Raw genomic sequence first — 25,264 nt, 5'->3', positions numbered from 1 at the left:
AAGAGATGAACTTGGTTGACGGAACTGAAAGAAGCTCGTCCTATATGTGTGTGTGTGTCTGTCTGTCTGACTGTGTCTTTGCTTTTCTGCGTGTTTGTTTGTGTGTATGTGCGTGTGTGTGCATGTGTGTATGCGCACATGTGTGTGTATTGTGTGTGCGTATTTATATGTGTGCTCTGGTGTCTGTGTCTCAGTTTCTCCAGCACCACTGCTTGACAACTGGTGATGGTGTGTTTACGTCCTAAGCTGGCGGCTCGGCAAAATTATCCAATAGAATAAGTATTAAGATTCTAAAAAATAAGTCCTAAGTTCGATCTGTTCCACTAAAACCTTTCATGGCAATCCTCCAGCATGGCAGCAGTCAGATGACTAAAACTAGTAAGAGGAAAGAAAGTAAAAGATATACATGATTAAGTATCTATGTTTGTAAGTATGAATGTATGTACATTAAAAGAAACAGACAGAGTGGGAAGAAAATATCTTCAAGTTAGAAAAAAGATTAAATGACAAGACGTAAATACATTGGAGATGAGAATTAACTTTCACTGATAAATAAGTGATGTAAATAAGTGAAATAGTGAGATATTGATTTCTGAATTTTTCTATAATCAGGCGTGGAATATGTCGGAAATTAAAATAAAAATAGTCCAATATCTACATGACAAAATCAAACATTTTCACATAGTAAACACTAACCTATGCAACTACCTTATATTAATTTTTAATAGGAAATAAAGCCACATCAAATATCTTGATGATAACACATTCCGAAAGACAGACATACAATTGTCTAAAATAATATAGCATTAACTAAGTAGGATTGATAATTAATAACGGAACATAATCAAAGTTAAGACATCGATTGCAAACACACGCATATGAAGAATATATATTTGTGTGCGTGTGTGTGTGATTGTGTGCGGTGTTTGTGTGTGGTGTTTGTGCGTGTAGGTGATTGTGTGTGGTATTTGTGTGTGAGAGGGATAAATAGAGATGGAAAGATATTCAGACAGACAGATAGATTGACTAATAGATAGATAGATAGATAGATTCAATATAGGTAGACTTAACAACAGATGTACCCCATCCAGTGAGAAATAAATATCGATTTAATACACACCCGAAAGCGCTACTAATAGTTTCATGCTTTTATTACAACTTAAATCTGTATAATTATATAATACGCTATGTATCTTCAAGAAATCTTTCAGACCCTGTTTATGCCTTATATATTAAAACTTTAAAATTAAAAATCTAGATCACAGAAATAAATATAAAAATTGGCATAGAATATCAATTTATTTCGCCCTTCCCTTTTTCTGAATGTTAAGACTATCGTAGGCAAGAAATTCCAATGTCTTTTTGATAAACATTTCCCAATAAATGGAAAATTCTGGAAGAGGAAGAATTTTAACAACCGCCTGATTAAAAATTGATGCAGCTGCTGTTCCAATATCTCGTAAAAATCGCCGAAAGCCCACTCCTAGTTGTAGATGTGAAGACCTTGAAATTTGCACACTAGAGTAGGCGTGTATGAAAATATCTGTCATATTCGAGGCAGAGGAAATAGCAATGCCTCAAGAAAAATCAGTTGAAAAGAAATATTACAGCTGGTAACGGGAAGGCGATTTCCAAAATATTATCTAAACCACCTTTATTCTTTACTCCACGTCAACAAAATGAATGCAGCTAAGTTCGCTAACTAGTTTCACACCACACACAATCAAGTAGAGAATCGTGTTCAAAAATCAAAATCATATATTAATGGATCTACAAATGCAAATTATGCGTAGCAGAAAGATTTCATATTCTTCTTAGATCCAACAATTCCAACACACTACAGAATTCCCGATCTGAAACTGTTACCAGATTTAAACACATGGACAGGTTTTCCTTCTTGAATATTAGGACGCATTAACGATTGAGCTGCTGCCTTGCAAGCTCTCACAAATTTTCTCTTATTTTGTTCTATATCAGCTGATTTTTCTACAACCTTAAGTTTCTTGATTTCGTTCCTTTTTTTTTTTTGTTGTCGTTCCATTTTTGTCTATGACATTTCCTCGCATTTCTGAATGTTTCTTCTTATTTTCTCACTGTCCAGTGTCTAGACTGAATGATTGTTAGCAGATACAAGACGTCTTTTATATATACCTGAACTTCAGTTTTGTCACAACCTTCGGTGTGAAATAGATTTCTGACCATTTTAACAGTTCGTTTAAGGCTTAATCTTGAATTAAGAATGGTTAAAACCCAAAGAAATTCAAAAGTCAGTCCACCAACTATTGTAACTCATTAATGCAGAAGGCCAGCTATTTTCACAGGTAGAATCTATTCCACATCTCCATCTTCTGTTTGACTGTTACATTAGTTTTTCGAACCCAAAAGGTTGGAAGCAAAGTTGACCACGCTGTCTTTTAAATTTAGAACGTAAAGAGACGGATTAGATGCTGCTAAACATTCTGTCCGAGGAGCTATGAACTCTGCCAGCTCGCTGCTTTAATAATAATAATAATAATAACAGAGGAAGAAGAAGAAGAAGAAGAAGAAGAAGAAGAAGAAGAAGAAGAACAGCAACAACAACAACAACAACAACAACAACAACAACAAAAACGACAAACATTTGTACAGAGAATGGTTGAATTTACCTAAGAATTAATAATGATTTTCTGCCTAGAGAATTTTTCTAAATTAATCTTTCAAAGAGGAAACTAATTAAGAGTGACAATATCACACTATATAAAGTAGGATAAATAAGAGAACAAACCCAGACATTCCAATACTTAGGACTCAATGAACTGGGTAGCATACAACACACACACATGAAAGAGAAGACGAAGAATGAATATTATATTCGATTTAAAACAGATGTGAATGTGGAAAATAAGATAGTAGTTATCAGTATTTTTGATGCTTCACTTACAAGTTCTTAACTGGACACAAAATGAACTATCTTATCTAGATGGGAAAAATAGAAAATTAATGATCATACTAAAGATCTGGCATCGAAAGATTATATACAACGAAGTGAAGTTGGTGGATGCTTATACAACTAGTAAACTACAATAAAATATTCACCATAGGGCTACAAAATAATGACGATGATAACGATCACATTTAAAATGTTGGTACAAAGCCAGCAATCTGACTAAGATAGCCGATTATATCAACCACATGTGAAGTGGGCAGCTTTTGCACTCAAGTTGATGAGGTGAGAGAAATGATGCTAAGCATTTTCTTCCGACGCGCTAACGATTCTTGCAGATCTTCGTCAGATACAATGCAATTCAAAAACCATGTCGTAACCAAGGAGCGAAAGAGTTTTTGGAAGACTAAAAGGGCAATTACACCTGAGATAAATGGCACAATGCATAAAACGTTATTTTAGAAAGTGAAAGTATCTTCCTATTTCCTGCAAGAGTTCCTCAGAAAGATTCTTGAGATTTACGAAGACTTGTCAACAAACCTCAAGAAGACACTCCTGCTAAACAAATTAGCAAGTGCCATCTTAACAACAAAAAGAAGAAATAATAATAATAATAATAATAATAATAATAATAATAATAATAATAATAATAATAATAATAATGAAGTGAAACGAACACTAAGACAAAGCGATAAAAAACAAAGTACGGCAGAAACAAAATAAACTTGTGAAAATTTCAACAAGAAAGGAAAACAAATTAAAATTAAACAATCTCACGATAGCATCTACAATCTATATATGAAAATAAGCTACACTGAGAAATAAACCCATTAACAAAACAATTATTTACTGAGAGAAAGAAGCGCAGGTGGAATAAAAACATGGAAGTCTACGAACGAAGCAGCACAATATATATATACATACACACTCACACACACACACACACACACACACACACACACACACACACACACACATATATATATATATATATATATATATATATATATATTCACTGTTTATCCTTACATAAGTGTTCGTGTGTGTGCGTCTATATATATATATATATATATATATATATATATATATTTATATTTATATATATATATATATTTATATATATGCGAGGATGTGGGCGTGTGTGTATACATTTAATCAGATAGAATCCCCAAAACTAAATAATTTACCACGTAAACGGAAAAACATTAGACGCATGGTGATGCTGTCATGATAAACACGCACGCGCACACACACACACACACACACACACACACACACACTCAAGAATATTACATTAGTTTATGAGAAACGAGTTTAAACAGCAACTCTCATGGTAATAGGAGGAATGAGGCTGTACCTGAAAGGGAAGACCTCCCGCTGGGCTGTTGCTGTTGTTCAGTACAGATACAAACGAATCTCAGTCGCTATTCTAAGAAGACAGCTTCTGTATATAATCGAGTAATGAGGAGAAAATGGAGAAGGAAAGTGTCTTGAAGTCGTGTTACTTGAAAAGTGAACGCAAAGTAAGTGCTTAGAGGAAACATATATTTGGGGTACCAGAGAGGAGACTAGTGGAACAGCCTAACATTAAGTGGTTAACAGAATTAGAGGTACAAGATATCGCAAGATTATCATAAAAGAAAATGCAAGAAGTATCACAACGTATCAACGCAGACTAGGATGAATCAAGATGCATTAGTGATATAGTTCAAGCCAAGGAAGAAGATTCTACAGGAATAAATAGTAGCACTACGATTGATGAACGGAAAACTGACACCTGCACCTTAAAAGAGGATGATCAGACAATCCTAGATGATTTTCAGGAACAAATGAATTGGGAGAAAGAAAACGATTACCGGAATTAAACGATGTTAATAGAAGTAAGTTGCTAGATATAACAGAAAGATTTTATTATCTGTGGGATTCATACTAAAAATATAGGTGACACTAAGCAGGAGTTGTATCTATTATGAAACTGTTTACCACGCTTGCCTACTTTTCCTTAATGAAAGATTAGGTAGGCGCTGATATGGTAAAGGAAATTAGAATATAAAGACTTAATCACAAGATCTGTGTAGAGCAGAAGCCGGAAAACAGGACAAGATGAGAAACATGAATTAAATCTTCCCTTGAGAATACATACTCAGTCAAAGATAAAGGATTTCTGAAAGTCATGTAAGAGCTGAAACCGCGTATTATAGCGATAACATGTAAGCTTTCGAGATATTAGAATTGAATATATGAGTATCAATAGAACAGATTGTTTGAGATAGACCAGAAAAGATTTTATAACCAAATATATATTATCAAAGAAAGTACTGAAGATGAAAAGCCTAATACAGAAGAAGCTAGATAGTTCTGGAGTGCCATTTAGGATACTCAAGTTATTAAGAGGTAGCCAAATCTGAAGATAGCTAGTGTATTAATGAGCAAAGTGTGAGGAAGAATCCTGAACTGGACGACCCAAGACGGATTTAGTTCAAGGATATTGGTTAAGGAAATGTATTACGTAGGGTACTGAGAGAACAGCAACAAAGCTATGACGAAAGTGTTACTCATATAGATAGCGAACATAGTATGCTGGCTCAGAAGGAATACAAGGAAAAACATAGTATCCTAGGGGAAATTGTTCACTGGAACCTATGTAGAAAGTTGAAGTTTCGGAATGCTGATAGGTGGTATAAGCCGGAACCTAGAAAAGCGTTAGAAATTAAGGACTACAGGATGTTGCAGGGTTTTATAATCCTGCAATAGAAGCCAGAATGCTTGATTTAGTTGTAATAGAGAACGTGACTACAAAATGATAGGCAAATGATTTTATAGTGTAAAATGAAAATGAAGTTAATGTGAGAGGTATGGGGAAAGTATCAAGACCTAGCTATTGAGCTACAAAGGCTACCGAAAATGCAGACAACATACTTCCCTGTGGTTATAAGTGCATGAAGAACTTGTCAATAAGTTTGAACAGACGGATAGAAGAAATAGGCATAAAATCTAGTTCAGTGCAGTTCCCAAAACAGTATTATTTGGGACAGTTATGACACTAAGAAAGCTTCTCAATATCTAAGGTTATTTGATGTAGCCCGATGCTGGGAGTTTTTCCATGTCAAATCTGCTGTGCGGAAATGAAGTAATAAAAATAATCGTGCTGATGAGAATGATAAGGAAAAGAAAAGGAGGGGAAGGAGCTCTTTGCAATAATTTCCTTTATTAAAAAAATTCAGCTGTGTTTCGTTCCATATGTTTTTCAATTCCATCTTTTTTGTATTGTCTTCTTTTGATTCAGTAGTAATGCAACAAAGATGAGAAATTCAACGCAATACATTATATTGTTTTTAAGAATACGTTCTTCTGTGAAGATAATGTTTTTCCATTACTTATAGATATGAAGGGATAATTCCAAGAATTTTATAGGATAATACCAATAGATTTACTTCCTTGAAAATAATAGCTATGCAAAAATTAAAAGTCTTCTTGCTCTTTTTTAAATACGATGGGCGTATGTAATGAGAAATGACAGAATGAGAAAATATAATAACGTTCGATATGAGTGAGAAAACAGAAAAATAAAAGGCGTTGATGTGGTAAAATCATAAAAAGAATTGAAGAGAAATGAAATAATAGCTATTAAGATATAAAAAGGTGCGAAACATATAACAAAAGATTATTGCATTATATTTCTAGGCGATTTATGAATCATTTCTAACCTTGATATTTTTGGAACTTATGTATGAGCTGGTACGGTAACGGATTCCAAGTGAACTTTGGTAATACATTATTGTAGATAGTTTAATGTAATTCTGAAGAGTTCTGAAAAACATAAAAACCATAGCAATTGAAATGTAATATACTTACTCAATATTACACATGAATATACTACAACATTCATGACGTTTAAAGGCAAATAATCGCAGACATACGCGTGTGTATACATACTTACGTATGTGTGTGTTCACTCACACGTAAGTATGTATATATATGTTTGTGTATATATATATCTATATGCATATATATATACATACATACATATATATATATATATATATATATATATATATATATATATATATATATATATATATATATATATATATATATATATACAGAAGTACAGTTTGCGCAATCGTATTATGAACCGCTTTCTAACGTTCTTCTATAAATATTAACGATAGTGTAGTGCAGGGCACATGCTGAGTTTTAACAAAATGTCTCAGAACGGCTAGCGAATCTATTGTTGGATCTTTCTGCTAATTTTTCCAGTGGTAAAAATGCTATTTAACAACAGGACAAAATACACCTGGGGAATATGTTTCAATATAACGTTATGCTTTCCTGTCATTTCTTGTTGATACCAAAGTCTTAAGAACTGAAAGCTTAGGCTGTGGCTTCTAAGCTAACTGTGATCAAAGACAATGCAGAACAAAACATGTTTCTCCTCAAGAATCTAAAAACTAATTAACTGGAAAACAGTTAAGAAGAACAACACTAAACTTAAACCGCGTTCAAGTTTTCAATACACAGAAAGCATTATCAGATTCTAGCAAATCACCATTTGGTGGAATTACAAATAACGCGTGAAAATATATTTTTATACGATATATCATTTTCTCTCAACCTTTTCTTTGAATATTGATTTCATTGCATAAAATTCAATGTTCTTCCATTATTCACAAGCTTTATTGAATTAAATATCTGACTTCTTTCTTTTTTTGAAATATACGGTAGATTTTCTTTTGATTGATTCAAGCAATACTGTAAACAGGAATTCATTACGAAAAAGTATTTATCAGTCACTATCTGAAAAGACCATGAATATATGCGTGTACTGTTTATTCATGCATTTATACATGCATGCATGCATACATACATACATACATATATACACATACTCATATATGTATATATATGTAAACAGAGTTAGCGGTTATAATAACCGACTAAGGGATAAAATATCCGTATATACTAACGGTATCCGTAACCCGTATTAACCCCGGGCATTGGTATGCAATGACATGGTGTCCCACCAGGAAGAAGCTTCTTGACTCAGCTCTTACATCACTATGACTGAGTGCTGAAACAGCTGCTCAACCACTCATATGTGGAAGGGATATATTTCGACTTTGCAAAGGCCTTTGACAAAGTCGATCATGGAATGATATGTCACAAACTGCGTGATCTGGGCATAATTGGGAAATTGGGAGAATGGCTTCATGACTTTCTGAAGGATAGATGTCAGGTGGTAGTAGCCAATGTCGCCACCTCCAATGACACGCAAATAGTGAGTGGTGTTCTGCACTGTTCTGGGACTACTACTGTTCGTAATGACCCCCTCAGACATGCCCTCAGCCACACAGAGTGCCAGGATCACAAGTTATGCAGATGATACAAAAGTCTCACAGGTAATACAGAATCCTGAAGACATTATGCACCTGTAATGTGAACTGGATGAAATATACAAGTGGGCTGAAAAGAATAGCATGCAGTTTAATGCTGAACAGTTTCAAGCCTTGTTCTATCAGCATGCAAGACTAAATGCAATACACATTAAATAAAATGGACCCGGAGGGATTGCAATCCTAGACGCACAGTCAGTGCGAGACATGGGCATTTACATAAGTAATAATGCATCTTTCCATGTGCATGTTGCTAAATTGGCAATGAAATGCAGGCGACTGACCGAGTGGATTCTTAGAACTTTTAGAATAAAAGATCAGGAAACCATGGTGGTCCTCTGGAGGACACTTGTCCTCAGAAACTTTGACTATTGCTCTCAGCTATGGTCACCAACCATTGTCAAATTAATCTCAGAACTAGAAGCAATCCAACGAAGCTACAAAAAGAAGAGAGCCTCTATGCAACATATAAGCTACTGGGAAAGACTCAAGAGATTAAGACTTTATTCCTTACAGCGTAGGCAAGAAGGATATGCTATAATATACATCTGGAAGATCCTGGAAGGACTTGCCCCAAACTTTGGCATCGTAAATTACACATATACGAGAACTGGGCGCTACATCATAGAGCCAAGAACTACAAATTTGCCATCGAGATGTAGGACACGATACTGGGCTTCAGATGTCACCAGCTCTTCAATATCCAACTGAAGGACCTGTGAGACCTGCATGGGGTGGATGTAGGTGTCTTCAAAATACAGCTGGACGCAGATGAACCAACTTCGCTGCAGGAGCTGCAGTTATGGGCAGCGGGATCACACTACCTCATGCACCGAATGTCAATTCCTAAAAAGCATTCGTGAAGTAAAATTATGTAGCAACACTAAATAGTGGTGCCCTAGCATGGCCACAGCTCGGGAGAGTTGAAACTAGATATTAAAAATATATATAAATATATATATATATGTAAACATATATATATAAATATATATATATATATATATATATATATATATATATATATATATATATATATATATATATATATATATATATATGATATATGATATATGAATATATATATATACATAAAAATATGTATATATATATAAATATATATATATAGAAATATGTGTAGAAATATATATATAAATATAACTATGTATATAAGTATATATATATATATATATATATATATATATATATATATATATATATATATATATATATATATAAATATATTTAATTATATGTATTTATTTTCTCCTATTAAAAATAATTCGGATAAAATAAATGGGTTAATAGATACCAGGGTAGCAAAGATCACAAAATAACTGTGGTGTAACTCCTGTTAGTGAGGCAGAAACTCCTTGATATTTTGGGTATTTGAGTATATATTAATTTAAAGAATGGAGTAAACGCATGTTATAACTGCATACTTTTATTCCGATATATGTTTCGAAGAATTACAATTAATGGGATCCATTGGAATCGGCGACGTTAAAAATGTAAACTTCTCCTCAGGGAAATGTATTGGAACCAGCTTAAACGTAAGACATTATAACCGAGTATCGGCATCTCTTCAGTTATCGAGGAAATTAAAATATGCTATGAAAATGACCGTTAAACAAAGGGAAATTACTATCTAATTAAATGACTGTTATTAATACTAAAGCACTATTAGAATGAACGTTAACTAAGGGAAAAACCGAAAGAGTAGCAGTAAAAAGTAAAAGGTAAAGGAGTAAGAAAGCTCATAACAATCGCGTGTACGCAAATTTACACGCATACACATGCCCGTACGCACACCCGCCCACATGTGCCTATATGCATATGTTCACTCAGACTTGCAGGAAACACACACATGCGCACCAACACATACGTCAAATGCATGCACATATATATATGCAACCATGCATGTGCACGTTTAGAAATCCACACACACATGCACACTTATATTCAAATACACACGCGTGCACACATCCCTGTACACATGCACGTAACCATACGCGCACAGTTATATTCAAACGCACGTCTAAAAAGCATGTATCCTATATGTACATACCCTCACTTACACTCGCGTAACTGCACACACGCACACACATACACACATGCGCCCGGGCACAACAATTTCATATAGACGTATATATACGCACATGCACAAGAATAATTCAGAGTGGAAGGTAAAATACAGGAAAAAAGGTGTAAAAATATATAAGGCAATAAAAATATTAAAATATTTCCCTATAAGTATGTAAAAAAATATGTAAAAATATATATATAACATGTATAGAGAGATGAAAAACTGTACGTGGACACAATATAAAAAGCAAGTTCTATCTGTGATCTTGGGGTAACAAAAAACGTAAATTTTTAGCCACATGTGAACATGATCCCAAAACGATAGACTTATAAAAATATATATAAATATAAATACGTTTATATATATATATATATATATATATATATATATATATATATATATATATATATATATATATATATATATATATATATATAAGTTGATATATATATATATATATATATATATATAAATATATATATATATTCATATATATATATATATATTTATATATATATACATATATCAATATATATATATATATATATATATATATATATATATATATATATATATATATGTATGTATGTATGTATGTATATATATAAAGGCACGCAAACACAGACATACAAAAGGATATATAGGCATATAAATGAAAACAATTTAGATGGATAGATAAACAAGTAGAAATAATTCTCCTTTCCTTGGCAGTACAATGATTATTATGTATGTGTTACGTAATATGTATATGTTACTATGTTATATTTAATCACCATCGAGAAACAATGTTACGTTTTAACAACACTAAGCAATGATTTGTATATTTTCAGGCCTACCAATTCTACCGTGATTTATTTTTCTATCATTAGAAACGCTCCAGAAATGTATGTGGAATATTATTAGGTTATATATCCAACATCGTTATTATTCATGATGAATCTATTTTTTCTAACCATGATGAATTGCTTCTATAGATAATATAATATTGCCGAACAATCTTTTAAAAGAATGCGCTTCGATTGGTAAATACCATTAGCACCTAAATGGCTTTTTTCCCTAACGTTACAACAAATGTTGTTTTGTCATATTCTTTCTGAAGAAAAAACAATCTTCTTCACCATTTACATATCAAAGCATACTCTTTGTGCTACATAAATGAATTAAACATAGTAAATATAACATTTTCCTTTCTACTTTCCTTCCTCTTTTATATTTAAATCATTTTCCTTTATAAAAATCGAGTTCATGTTATCAATGAAAATATATCCAAATACTGAACATAAGTATTCAATGCTAGCTGCTTTCCTATTAGTTATACATCGACACGCTAGCATACTCTATGCAGGAGTGAGTGTTTTTATTTGAGAATATATGTTAATAGTTATAGTAAATCGTGTTTAGTCAATTTTCTTCTTTTTAGATTTATTTTGGGCCCTATCAAGTAAAAGTCTGCATAACACGAACTTTCAAAACTGGAGTCTCAGTGCATTTCTTTTCAGTCCCGTACAGTGTTTGACGCTCTGCCAACATCAACACTCTTACACATATGAGGAATAAGAGAAATCCCATGGACAAAATTAGTGGATAGAAAAGCGAGTAGGCACGCATAGTGGAAGAGTGCACTTTGGTAGGGGAAATATAGTGTGTCATAATATCTTCAGGGCATTGATTTTTAGGAACCAGAAGAGCTCATATACTAAGTTCAACATGAAGCCGCTATGAGTAAGCTTCTTTCGCTGGAGATGAAAGAGAACGGTGTAGATATGGTCTAAATGACTGCAGTTCAAAGGAATTCGAGGTGCTATAAGAATGTTCTAGGTCTTGAGCTATAGCGCGCCAACCGGTGCTAGGTGTGAGCTGGTAGGGAGCTTCATGAGGCGGTGAGCCGAGTTATATTGCTGTATTGAATTCACAAGTTATTAAATTCGCGTGTATGTGGTCACGTGAATGCTATAGTCTGCGATTTTGTCATGGACAGAAACAGAGAGCCAACGTGAAATTTTACGAAAATCTTGGGATGTTTGCTACGGAGACATTGAGAGTATTTCGACAAGATTACAGCACTGGGTTGTACGCAATGTTTTGAGTGGCATGGGCGGAAGAACGTCGCTGGAAGATGATGAGCGATCTGGAAGACCTTCCACCAACGCCACCCTCGGAAATATGGTATTGGGCATCGAGAGTTCGATCCACCAGGGCCGAACCGACAATTAAGAGTTATACTGCGAAGCATTCGTCAAAAGCATCTGGACTTGTGGAGCGCTAAAAATTTGTTTCTTCACGACGATAATGCACTGTCATCGAGCTCGCCTCATTCGTGAGTTTCTCGACAAAACAACATAGTATCGCTTTGCACTCGGTCTATTGACCAAATTCAATAGTTATGGACATCTATTTCTCCAAGATGAAAAGACAGTTCAAATTTCACCGTTTTAACACCGTTGCTGAGTTCCACAGCAAATTACAAATTGACTCGCTTACAAAAACGACTTCCAGACTGGATTTCAAAGGTAGCAGGAACACTGGAACCGGTATATTGCTGCGCAAGCTGACTATTTAAGATGATTTTAAAACTTAGGTAAATATGTTATCTTTTATTAAACATGACTAGTCCGTGAACCTGTTGATATCAACTTTTATATTCCTAGCTGTTATGGTAGGGATATTTGAAATTCAGGTTTTTATTAATTCAGGCGACTGAATTCAAATATAACACCCAAAGGTTAATCCAAGTAATGGAGTATAGAGATTCTAACCTGGTGATGTGTTTCATTTAGTGTTATAACGATTGTTTTATTATCGTTTCATATATTTGACTAAATTATGTATGGAAATGTAGATAACGATGGTTCAATAAGTAAATTATGTATCAACATGCAAGTAACGCCAGAAAACTGAGCAGATTATGTATGAATGTGGAGATAATGAGATATTGCTAAGAAAATTATAAATGAATACGTTGATAACAACGTCTCAACAAGGAAATTATATAAGAATTTGCAGATAACAGCTGATCAATGAAGAACCGATCGGCAGAGAATATTCTGTTTCATAAAAACTATTAAGGCATGGTTAGTTAGATTAGCGTTCAGTGTACAGGATAGAGTAAATATAATGTATTGGAAAAGAGTAAAATACATGGCAAAGAATTAATATTCAAACACATATAAACAAATCTAAAAGTTCAAATTCAAAGTAAACACGCTTTCTCATTCCCGAGGTTTTCAACACCTCAAAGTTAACCAAGAGAATTTCAATAGAGAGGAAACTAACTTATCTGAGACACAATTCACCTAGAAGTAACTGCTGTTTTAGTATGTAACTGAGACAAAAGACTTAGAATTTAGATAAATACTGTATAACAGCAGGATTCCTCAACACAAGTTATTTTTAAAATTCTCTTCAAGATTTCAAATACGTATTCAGATTACATTTGACGGATTTGTCCTCTTCTTGTTTGTTGTTGAGATAATAAGGTATTGCTAATTGTTTGTTGTTTACCCAACGTTTCGGCTGATACACCCTCCAGGTGTCTTGGAGAAATTTCGAACCTGAGTTCTCATCCCTAAAGTAGTTTTCGATGTTGTTGTTATTATTATTATTATTATTATTATTATTATTATTCGGATCACTGCCTGGAATCGAACTCGGAATCTTGGGGTTAGTAGCCCGCGCTCTTAACCACTACGCCCTATGCCCGTGGGCAACTATGGAGTGAATTTTAGGGCTTATAAATTTAATATTCTCCTATCCTTCCTTAATACCGTTTCCCATATTATGTTCATATCTGCACTTGTTCTGCTTAGGAGGCTGTTGTGTTTTCGTATTTTCCAGTGGTGTTCTCTGTCTATTATTTTAACTTCATCCAACAGGGGGGAGGTGGTCTCCGTTTTTCCATACATAATCAGCTTTACCAAGATCTCCCCGCGTCACAGTTTTGCGATGTTCCTCTACCCTTATTTTGAGGGGGCGTCATGTTTCGCCTTTGTATAACCTACACTTCAACTCCCACCATCTATATAGAGTGTAAAGAGAGGGATTGCTCAGTGCCTAAAACATCGAACAATGAATATAAGTAGCGATCGTGATGCCCACCACGAAGAAATGATCACGCTCAGTAACAATCTATTAAGCAACAACTACCCCAAAAGCATACTCTCCACTCCAATTATGAAGAAAAGAGAGGATGAAACCGATAAACTGTCCAAAGTCTGTCTACCCTATGTGAAATGCCTCCCCAAAAAGATACAAAAGCCTATAAAATGCAAATTTGAAATAAAATAGTATTCTGACTTCATTGCTTCGGCTTTCATTTTATATTTCAAACTTGCTTTATAATGACTTTCAAACAATTTAAACTTTAAATATCAAACAATACTTGACATACACATCGCTCCACTAATATTCACCACACTACACATAGACATAGACACAGGCACACATATAGATACACGCACATATATGTATATAATGACGTTGGGTAGTCATTGAACCTATACACTAGATGAACATTGCACCTCCACGCTCCAGTAAGATATTTTTGTTTCAACCAACCAGAAAATATAATGTCCGACTACACTTTTATAAAATTATAACGTTTGAAAAAACTAGTAATCTCTCTAATAATAGAAAGTCTGGGAGAGATTTTGGTTTAAGGAATTGTGTATTAAACTATCAAATAGCAATTTTTTTTAAGCATTGCAGAAAAACTATAATTATAATTATGGAATTTTAAATTCCTTTTTATAAACGAAATACAGTAACAATAATGTGATGACATGAGAGGTAAAGCATGTTCTGTGAATTTAGTGCATAGATACATGTCTCTCACACAGATAAAAAGGAAATCTTGAAACCTCAGTTAATATGTTGAAAGATGAAACATTCGATTGCAAAGAAGAAACACGCACAGCAAATAATATGAATTGCTAGTAGTGTGGTCATGTTAGCGATATTTCTTTACAGGGAAGAAAACACAGCATAATATAACCGCGTTAGAAAGATTACTGATGGCAGATAAGAGAATAGAATAAATCAAACTGAACATTCTTCAAATACAAGAACGAAAGAAATAGTTGCACACTGATTATATATTAACAAACTTCATAATGCTAGCCTACCGATGAAGTTTTTTCTCATGTTCAGAAATTATAGAAGTTTACTTTATGAAACATTTTGCATCACTACACTACTCAAAGTCTAACATTATTATGCGTGTGTGTGTGGGGGGGGGGGTGTACTATTGCATTTTCCTATCTAGCTACCAAAATATCATCTATCTATGTTACTATATATATGCAACACATACATAAACACACACATACAAAAGCACGCACACACAGACACACACACGCACACGCACGCATGCACATATCGATATATATGGAGAGAGAGAGAGAGAGAGAGACAGATAACAGATATACAAATAGATAGATAGATAGATAGATAGATAGATAGACAGACAGACAGACAGACAGACAGACAGACAGACAGATAGATAGATAGATAGATAGATAGATAGATAGATAGATAGATAGATAGATAGATAGATTCTGAACTTCAATATTACATACGAACAGGAGAGATGAACTAAATATGGTGCTACGCAATGAGCTACTCTCTTTCGAAAAGTTGGCATACTTTCTGAGAAATTATTTTATCACTAAGACATACTGATTTAAAAGAAGATATCGATGCCGGTGCTTATGTGCAAGGATTTTATCAAGAGTGTTTCTTCATAGTTAGTTGACCAGTGAGAATTATCAACTAAATATAATATTTTCCGAAAATTCAAAGAACGGCTGAAATAGTAATAGGTCTGCACAATCAGATGAAATCAAATTTGATTCGACGAGTTTGGGACAGATCGAAAAAAAAGACTTTCAAAATATTACAAAGTATTTTGTCTGCTACCATGCAGCTCCTGAAAATCCATCGATTCTGTTTGTCAAGTATGTTTGTTGCCTACAATTTACAATGACATGAGAGTTCGACGGGAGCGTTCGATAAATCAGTTTGCCGTGATATGTGTACGTGTAAGGGTTCGATGTTTTCTTTCGCTTCAGAGTGCGGAAATGTGAAATAATTTTACATCTTAAAATTTTAGAAATTGCTTAGTGTGGTACTAAATGTTTTGCCTCTCAACCTCGTGCGTATTGACTCCACTCCATACTAACTATGCGTATATTGTCCTCCAATGTTCTGTTAGGGTCTGGAACTAGAAACGTATGTCTACCTGCTCTGTGGTATAAGCCTAGTCACTGTTGTGAGGGAGGAAAGTTGCCGTTTTTAGTCAGCTACATTCTCATCAAGAAACAATGCATAAATCCTCTAAAACAAAGCAAATATAAAACGAGTTTATGAAATTTAAGTTAATTACCTGATATTAGTTTGGTTAATCAAAGACATCATACCGGAAATATATTTGGGGGATTCCACAATTATAGGTTCCGTGCTGGGAAGTTCGGTATTAGTGCCATTGATGCTGAGTAGTTTTTGTAGAAATGACTTCCAGTCAAACTATACATAAATAGATTAATATAAAAGCAATTAGAAAACATGGAGAGAGCGAGAGAACGAGAAGGAGAGAGAGGGAAAGTGTGTGAGAGAGAAAGAGTAAGAGCGAGAGAATGAAATCGAAGAAAAGAGAATCAAATATGTAGTAATATGTGGGAGAACTTTAATAAATTCAATCCAATAAAAATGATCATTTTCACAAAGTATGTTATATTGTAAATAGTTGAAGAGTTTCGTTCCTCTGGAATTAAGATCGGCTTGGTCAAAACTTTCTAACGTACTTTGGATGCTTTTAATACTGCGTGGGTAAGTCTCAGAAGCTGACCCACTACCTTAGTTCACTACTGCGAACACTTAATCGATCATTTAAGAAACTTTCACGGTGTTCGTCCACAGCCAAACTTTACCGTTAGATGATCATAAGGATATTACATACGAAATGCATGTTATAAAACCTAGAAAATAATGATAGTAGTTGCAGCTCATAAATTCTGCTAAGGAACAATTTTGTTCTCTGGCTTACATTAGGAGATATTCTTAATAGTGATCGTGTTATCAGTTAGGGGGCTTCCAATACGCAGGCTTCGGAAACAACCTGGATTAAACATCACGCAACAGGATCAGAGGTTGCCCTATAATCCTTCCTAAAATCTTAAAGTGCTAATTGTGGTTAATGCCTTAGCCTCTCTTCCAAGTTGGTTTATTACTCTCGCAGTAAAATTCATTTTTCACCGGTGGCCCTGACGTGTATTTTCAAGCATATCACCCTACTCAGATCTGCCCTCGCTCTCAAGCCAAAATGTAGTATCAAATTCTCATTAAAGGCCTGTAAGAATATTTAGCCATATAAAATGAACCCAGTACGTACGTATTAGGTTCGATTCATTCGACATACGGAGTGCTAAATATCAGTGCCCAGCGAGAGAGCCCGTAATGAATTATTCAATTAAGGTTAAATAAACGACAGCATGTAAATTATTATTGAAATAGTTCATATCATTTGCTTTGAATTGTCTCGCGAATGATTCTCAAGATAACTCAAACCAGAAATAACAATCACTGGTTGGTCACATTATGAGTAATAATATAAATAATGGTACATTGTTTTATACTTATATCAGTATGATATGAACAATATACAGATTTTGACATACATTCATAACGTACCTACCCACACGACTTCTCATTCTACTTTTCTTTTAGCTTGCTTAGTTTCTCTTCAAATTTGCTGAATCAGTGCGAGGATTCGATCTAACCAATTTATTGTACTCACGGTAAAATTTATTTTTCACCAGAGACCTTAATTGGCATTGTGTATTTTCAAACATATCACCATTAGTCAGATGTTCCTTCGCTGTCAAGTGAAAAGTGATATGATACATTCTTATTTGACTATAAAATATAAATTGTTTAGTTTTCTTATCTAATATATCAGTATATATCTTAGAAAAGAAAACGATGTAGGTAAGAAGCTGTAAGTAGACAACAAATCAGTAAATACGATGCTAGTATTCAATCGAAGAAAAAAATGTTTAATGTATAACATCTATGAAATAAACAAAGAGCAGAAGCTGAATACTATATGAAAGATAATTCTGTAGCTATCGCATAAAAAAGAAAAAAAACGAACAGTAGAAACATCAAGGTATATAATTCCTTATGTATATTATATATGTATGTGTTCTACGTTTTTCAATCTATTTATTTCTCTCCCTTCCACTCTCCCACTATCTCTCTATGTACACTGACACACACTAATGGATACATTTATATATATATGCATCTATATGTGAGTATTTGTGTATGAACAAACTTATTTCGTAGATATGTATGTGTGTATGTGTGTCTGTGTTTTAATGTATGTAAATATATATGTATATATATATATATATAAATATAAATATATATATATACTTATATATATACATACAAATTAACATACATATGCATATACATACATGCATACATACATACATACATACATACATATATATGACTATTTGTACGTTTGCATGCATGTATACCTACGTACGCTTATATTATGTGCACCTGTCGTTGAAATGAATATAGAATAACACCAACGATATTTAACGGTAATGTTGGCAATCACTAATACAGTATTTATCTAGTAATAATTCCGGCGAGGTATCTTACTTACAGTTCTGTAATTAAGAGATTAGAGGTCAAAAACAGAGCCACCCCCGCGAGAGTTGATATATACGCCCAGGTCTAGGTCGTTCCCTGTGTAAAGTAAGACCTCTGTGAAGAACAAATTGAACAAGATGAGGCCGAGTACACAGCCCTGTTTCAATGGAAATGCTGAAAGATTTGGTGCAGTCACCATTTCAAAGAACTTGACTTGTCATATTGTCGTCAAAGAGTCTTATGAATGTAATGAACTTGTATGCGCCGTCCACCCCGTCATCCGAAACTCGGAGCTTTATCATGGTTACCGAATAAGTGTCACATATTTTTACAGATATATATATGCATGGTGTACCAAAAGTCACTGATGACTTTCAATTTTTAATAACTTCAATAACTTTACAATATATGCATGAAATATATATAAAGGATATAATGGAAATTGATATGCACATGCCAAGATTTGCAGCACCACTACATCACATATAAAAAAAATATCGCTTAAATGGCAGCCATTTTCGGTTTCATGCCTGCACTCTTTCCAAAACGTGCACCATAACTCCATCGAGAGTTTCAGACCCCACTTTTCTGATTTCTCTATTTAAGGTCTCTTTCGGTTGCACCAGGGTCTCCGGTTTGTTGACCTAAATTCTCTCTTTCAGGTATCCATGACTGAGACCTTTTTTGCGACCGGCCATTCAAAGTAAACACACTGTTTCCAGCAAGATGGGGAACTTCTCATACTGCAAGAGAAACAATGCAGTTGCCACGGCAGTGCTTTGAAGAGAGAATAATCTCCCACTACGGCAATGTCAACTGACCTTCACGTTCCCCAGACTTGACTAGCCCGGATTTTTTCTTTTTTTATGTTTCAAGCTTTGGAAGGAGTACGAAGATAGCTGCCATTTAAGTGGTCATTTTTCATAAGTGATCCAGTTTTGTTGCAAATTGTGACTCATGCATATTCATTTCCATTATGTCATTTATATTGTCGCTAACGTTCATACATTTATGTGTAAGGTTAAGGGAGTTATTTATAATTAAAATCCTTCTGTGACTTTTGGGACATTTGGAACTTTTGCAAAAATCTCATTTGCGATATTATACCAAACAATGCGATCAGGGGTCTGCGCAATTTTCAGATACTTATCTTGCAGTGGATGGCGAGCACGTGGGCGTGGTAAAATAGCTGTCGTCACGAGGTTGAATCGATCCCAGAACTGAATTTTGAAATTAACTTCTTACCCACACTGCATTGCTTGGTATTATATTCCAACAGATTGGAGCAAGATACCCATTTCGTCTTTTTTATATGTTTTCCGTTTATTATATATATTTTTTCACTCACCAGACTTAAGAGATGCAGAGATACTGCTGGTTATAGAATTTTCTTTTTTTTTTATCCTTTTATCAACTCGACTAATAAATAAATACAGAAATGTAAAATTTAGTTGTTTAGCTGGGAGTTATTTCTGATATAGCCAGAAGGAAGAAATTCAAACATAAAAGAAGTTTCAGACATTTAACTACGATTCAGAACTGACAAAATATATCTTAGACTACCTGAAGGGGAAATAAAAGGAAGAAATAAAAATGTGTAAGCTTTTAGCATGAAGTTCACATTGTTTTATTCTTCTTTCCTTTCTTTTCAAATATAGAAACACGAATTTGATGGGAGAGCAGGAGAATGTGGGAGAGGCTGATGTATCTTCTCGAGTTGTTGGTGTATATGACGAAACGATTTGCGGTATTTATTCTAGTTCATTATGTTACGAGATCTAATCCCGTTATATTTACAGCAGTGGAAATCTTATTCCGGTACAGTGGTTTATAGTGACTACGTGGCTTTGGGTCAATTCAACGGCATTCAATTATTCATGTGAATTTTCCCCTAAGGATGCCTTCCTTCTTCTACGCCAGTAGGCTCAGAGGTCATTACTGTGGTAAATGTAATTCCTTCTACTAATTATACGAGAGAAAACTAGAGGACATAAGCTACGACTAACTTGAACAGATGAAAACTCCAGGAAAAACAAATATCTGTCATATGAGAATATTACCTGGGTAAAATCACTGGTAGTTTTACCCTGAACGAAAATATCGAGAGACAGATATGGGTAATTATCAGTATATGTGTCTAGTTCAGTTACATATATTCATAAACACCCATTTAACAGATGCATGATTATGCACACATGCATTTTTATGTATATTCATATATATATATATATATATATATATATATATATATATATATATATATACAATATCCGCTTAAAGGTTTGTTAAAAAAAACACTTAATAGCGTTCACTTCATGACTATACATATCCATCATATTCTGTTAAAATGTCTTATTTACGAGTTTTATTTCTTCATTTCCCTGAAGAGTTTACATTGTTTTACACCATTTTATTCCTTTGGAATAATACCAATGACATCTTCGAAAGGTGTGTCGGAAGTGAAATAATTTGAATAACACCTGCGTTTAACTCCATTTATTTATTTATATATATTATACAAAATATTTCTACCTTTAAAAACAAGGTATTACGCCCTTTTTACTTGTGTGATTTTTTGCTACCCTGAAAACTGTTTGTCTATTTTTTCTGTGTTAAATGTAAACAAAGGGAAAATACACACATCTCTCTCTCTCTCTCTTTCTCTCTCTCTGTCTCTCTCTCTCTCTCTCTCTCTGTCTCTGTCTCTCTCTCTCTCTCTCTCTCTATATATATATATATATACAGGTTGGGTCAAAATGATGGGACACATTTTGAATGCTAGTAACTTGGATTATAAAAATGGCATATAGATTACATAACTGGTACAGAGGAGTTTTATGGATATACAATCTTTTATATGTCGTTGGCGTAGGTGGCACTCACAATATCGTGGACTTCCAAAAGAAATAGAATATGTGGTCGAATTCTAGTGTTGCATTCACCATTCTAATAGTTCTGCCAATTTACTACTGCCGTGACCTTTCTATATTGACTGGCAACTTGAATACGAGTTAGTATTGAAAGAGAAACAGAAAGAAACAAATGACTCCAAGTTCTGGTTGTGACAGAAAGCCAACACACACACACACACACACACACACACACACACACACACACACACACACACACACACACACACACACACACAAACACACACACACACAACACATAAAGATCCTATTAAGAATCATCAACACTACCTTTTATTGATTTTTTTACCTTCGAACAATAAACGGCCAATGAAATAAATGATAGTTCGATAGTTGCAGCCCAAAAAAGAAAAGAAAGTACCGACAGCATTTTGGAAAACGAGAGGCACCATCCCGTAATTTGATCCTGCGTGCTGTTACAAACACCCATTAGACAGGCAATACCGAGAAGAAAAAATCTCCACGTCGACCTCAAACGATTTGTGATGCATAGAACTGCTAAACCGTGGGGAACATTATTGAACAAAGTTACTCTAAGTCCGCACGTCGATTGACTCAAAGGTTGAATATTTCGCGAACCAGTAGCAGATGGATTTTAAAACTAGACCTACACTTGTATTTATATAAGTTACAGCTAGTGCAGCAATTATTTCTGCTAGGTAAGGTGGAAGGAAAAGCTTTTAGTGATTGGTTGCTCAATATATGCAGGGAGGGAAAGGATTTTATCCATCTTTTGATCACATCACATGAAATTCACTTTAACCTTTCTGGTTATGTTAATAAACAAAACTGTAGGTTTTGGGGTTGTAAAGGTCCTCAAATCGTGCACGAAATTCCTATCCACAGTTGGAGGATTACAGTGTGGTGTGCAATGGATTATGCATGTGTTATTCGTCCTTACGTTTTTGAGGAGGATCATATCATGGTGGGCCCTAACAATAACTGCTCAACCCTACAGTCATATATTGGAGATATTCTTCTTTTCCGAGTTATAAAGGCCTATCCTGACACAGATACGTATGCAACAAGATAGGGCTACTAGTCATAGAGCGACTCTCAATGACAATGTTTCGATATCAATTCCCCGGACATCTCAATTCAAGTTTTGGAAATATCCACTGGCCATCCAGATCACCTAATCTAACCTATGTGGATTATTTCCTGTGGTATTACCACAAGGATAGAGTATACGCAAGAAGGCGCCAGTGAAACTAAAGCATCCGTAGAGAGACTGCAGCTGTTCTAGTTGATATGCAAAGCCGCGTGTGCTTGATATGAGAAAGAGTGCTCGTGAATGCTCGCTTTATGGTGGTAACCATCTCCAGGATATCATATTCAAATTTGAGATAATTTGAACACTTGTATATCAGTTTTGAAAAAATATATTTGGTTCTCTATGTCTCTAACTTCATAACCCAAGATACAAGCATTTAAAATTTTTCCTATTATTTTGCCCCACCCCCTTATATATATATATATATATAAACATAATTAAGGGATCAGCAAATATTTGCTGATCCCTTAATTATATTTATAAATATATATGAGCTTTTAAATAAGTTCTCCGCCAATAATGGTGCTTTCATACCGATGGGCTTGGTAAAAATTATTAATTGTTAATTGATTTATTAATTAATAAATTGATAATCCTTTACCCTTTTAATTTGTAATAAATATATATATATATATATATATATATATATATATATATATATATATAAACCTGCCTATGTATACACATATAAATACATAACCAGCTACACAAGTATGCATGCATACTCTTGCATACAGCCAGGTAGATTTTCATAGATACTTGTACATGCATATACATTATACAGAAAGGTGAGCATGTGTCTCTCACTTAGAATATCTCATTGATTGCATTGAGAGAATACCTGAATAAGATACTGAAAATAGGAAATAATAGACATGCTACTTTGAAGTTAATGCACACCATTATAGCATTAGATGCATCTTCAACAATTCTCTTGATAGTTGAAAAGGCTGAACTACTAAATCAGTTTCGTGCATGAATTTATTGCCTAACAACATATTTTATTTGACCTACGCCATCGTTGTCTTCGTACCGTGGAGATTCCGAACTGTTTATTCACTTAAATACACTATCATCATCGGATTTTAAGCTTTAAGAGTCTGGAACTGAAATTACCAAATAGATAATACTTTGAGCTTAAAATGTATTTAATACGGTGACAGGACTTCAAGTACGTATATTCACTTTCTATTTGATTTATTTGATCAAGAGGAGTGAGAAGAGACATTCTTGTGAACCAAAGAGATTTATATTATTTATTTTTGTTAAACATTAAATACATTCTGTTCACTAAGAATGTGGTTTCGAATATATTTTATTTCTCACTCAATAGCTCCGTAATAATTTTGTTGAGAGACATGTAACAGGTTTGAATGGAATGATCAACATGTATATCCATATAGATGTGAAGAAAACGTACGTATACATATGTTTGTGTACCAAACATACAATACATCCTTGAAACAAATCACTATGTTGATATGTATGCATATATTTATCGACACTCCGCCTGTGACGACCAAAATATTATATCTCAATATCATTTGAAATAGAGGCGTAAATATATTGAATGACATAGGGACACTTATACTCAGGTGTATGAGTTACTGTGTAAACAATTCAATGAACATTACTCTTCAGCTGCTTTCGCAAATTTAATGCATACTTAAAGCATGGTTCACACAGAAGTAAATAACATCGATGTAAAGAAATACGTGTTTTATTCACGTGTTAAGCATACATTAATCTCACGAAAGCTGATCAAGTGCAACGTTCACTGAAAGCTTTGCACAGGTACAGAGAGTCTTGAATATAATTGTTCTCTAACCCCGAGTTCAGAAACCTGCCTAAATTATTTTTTAGGATTATCGCTAGGAACTTCCCACTAGGTCATAAATATCATTCCACATCTTGCCTTAAATTATCGTACTCAACCACACCCAATCTAGGATCTATAATTGCGGCCAGTAATAGACTTAAACTTAGAAATAACAGCAGTAATGTTTCAAAAAGTTGCATAAATTTATGGTATATGCTGAAAAGGAGGATGCCAAAGTGAAGTTGACCCCTCCAGAAGTGTTGTTAGCAGACGCCCAGAGAAAGATTATTTACAAATCACTACACCTGTCTGACAAGAAGATGGAAGTGACTCCGGAGGAGACCATCGAGAGGTGTTTGAGTGGTATAAAGAAGTCATTACTTGCTACGCACGAGGAAGGA

At 34.1% G+C, this 25,264-nt stretch overlaps 1 protein-coding gene across 3 annotated transcripts in view; it reads right to left on the bottom strand.

Moving 5' to 3' along the window:
- The window catches only part of LOC106877777 (neprilysin), a 323,337-nt gene that overhangs the window by 126,497 nt on the left and 171,576 nt on the right, over positions 1 to 25,264 (bottom strand). For all 3 annotated transcript variants that reach the window (XR_016242904.1, XM_089356536.1, XM_089356538.1), the window contains 2 exons: positions 16,779 to 16,918; positions 6,631 to 6,733 (listed from right to left, as the gene is read on the bottom strand). Coding sequence is in view for 2 of the 3 variants with exons in the window: in XM_089356536.1 (XP_089212662.1) it covers positions 6,631 to 6,733; positions 16,779 to 16,918 (243 nt within the window). In the remaining variant the exon portion in view is untranslated. The remainder of the gene's footprint in view (positions 1 to 6,630; positions 6,734 to 16,778; positions 16,919 to 25,264) is intronic.

This window comes from Octopus bimaculoides, chromosome 8, assembly GCF_046866305.1.
Source record: "Octopus bimaculoides isolate indiv1 chromosome 8, ASM4686630v1, whole genome shotgun sequence".
NCBI classification, from domain to species: domain Eukaryota; kingdom Metazoa; phylum Mollusca; class Cephalopoda; order Octopoda; family Octopodidae; genus Octopus; species Octopus bimaculoides.
The sequence above is the reverse complement of the archived record's forward strand: the minus strand, read 5'-3'. Positions and strand labels throughout refer to the sequence as shown.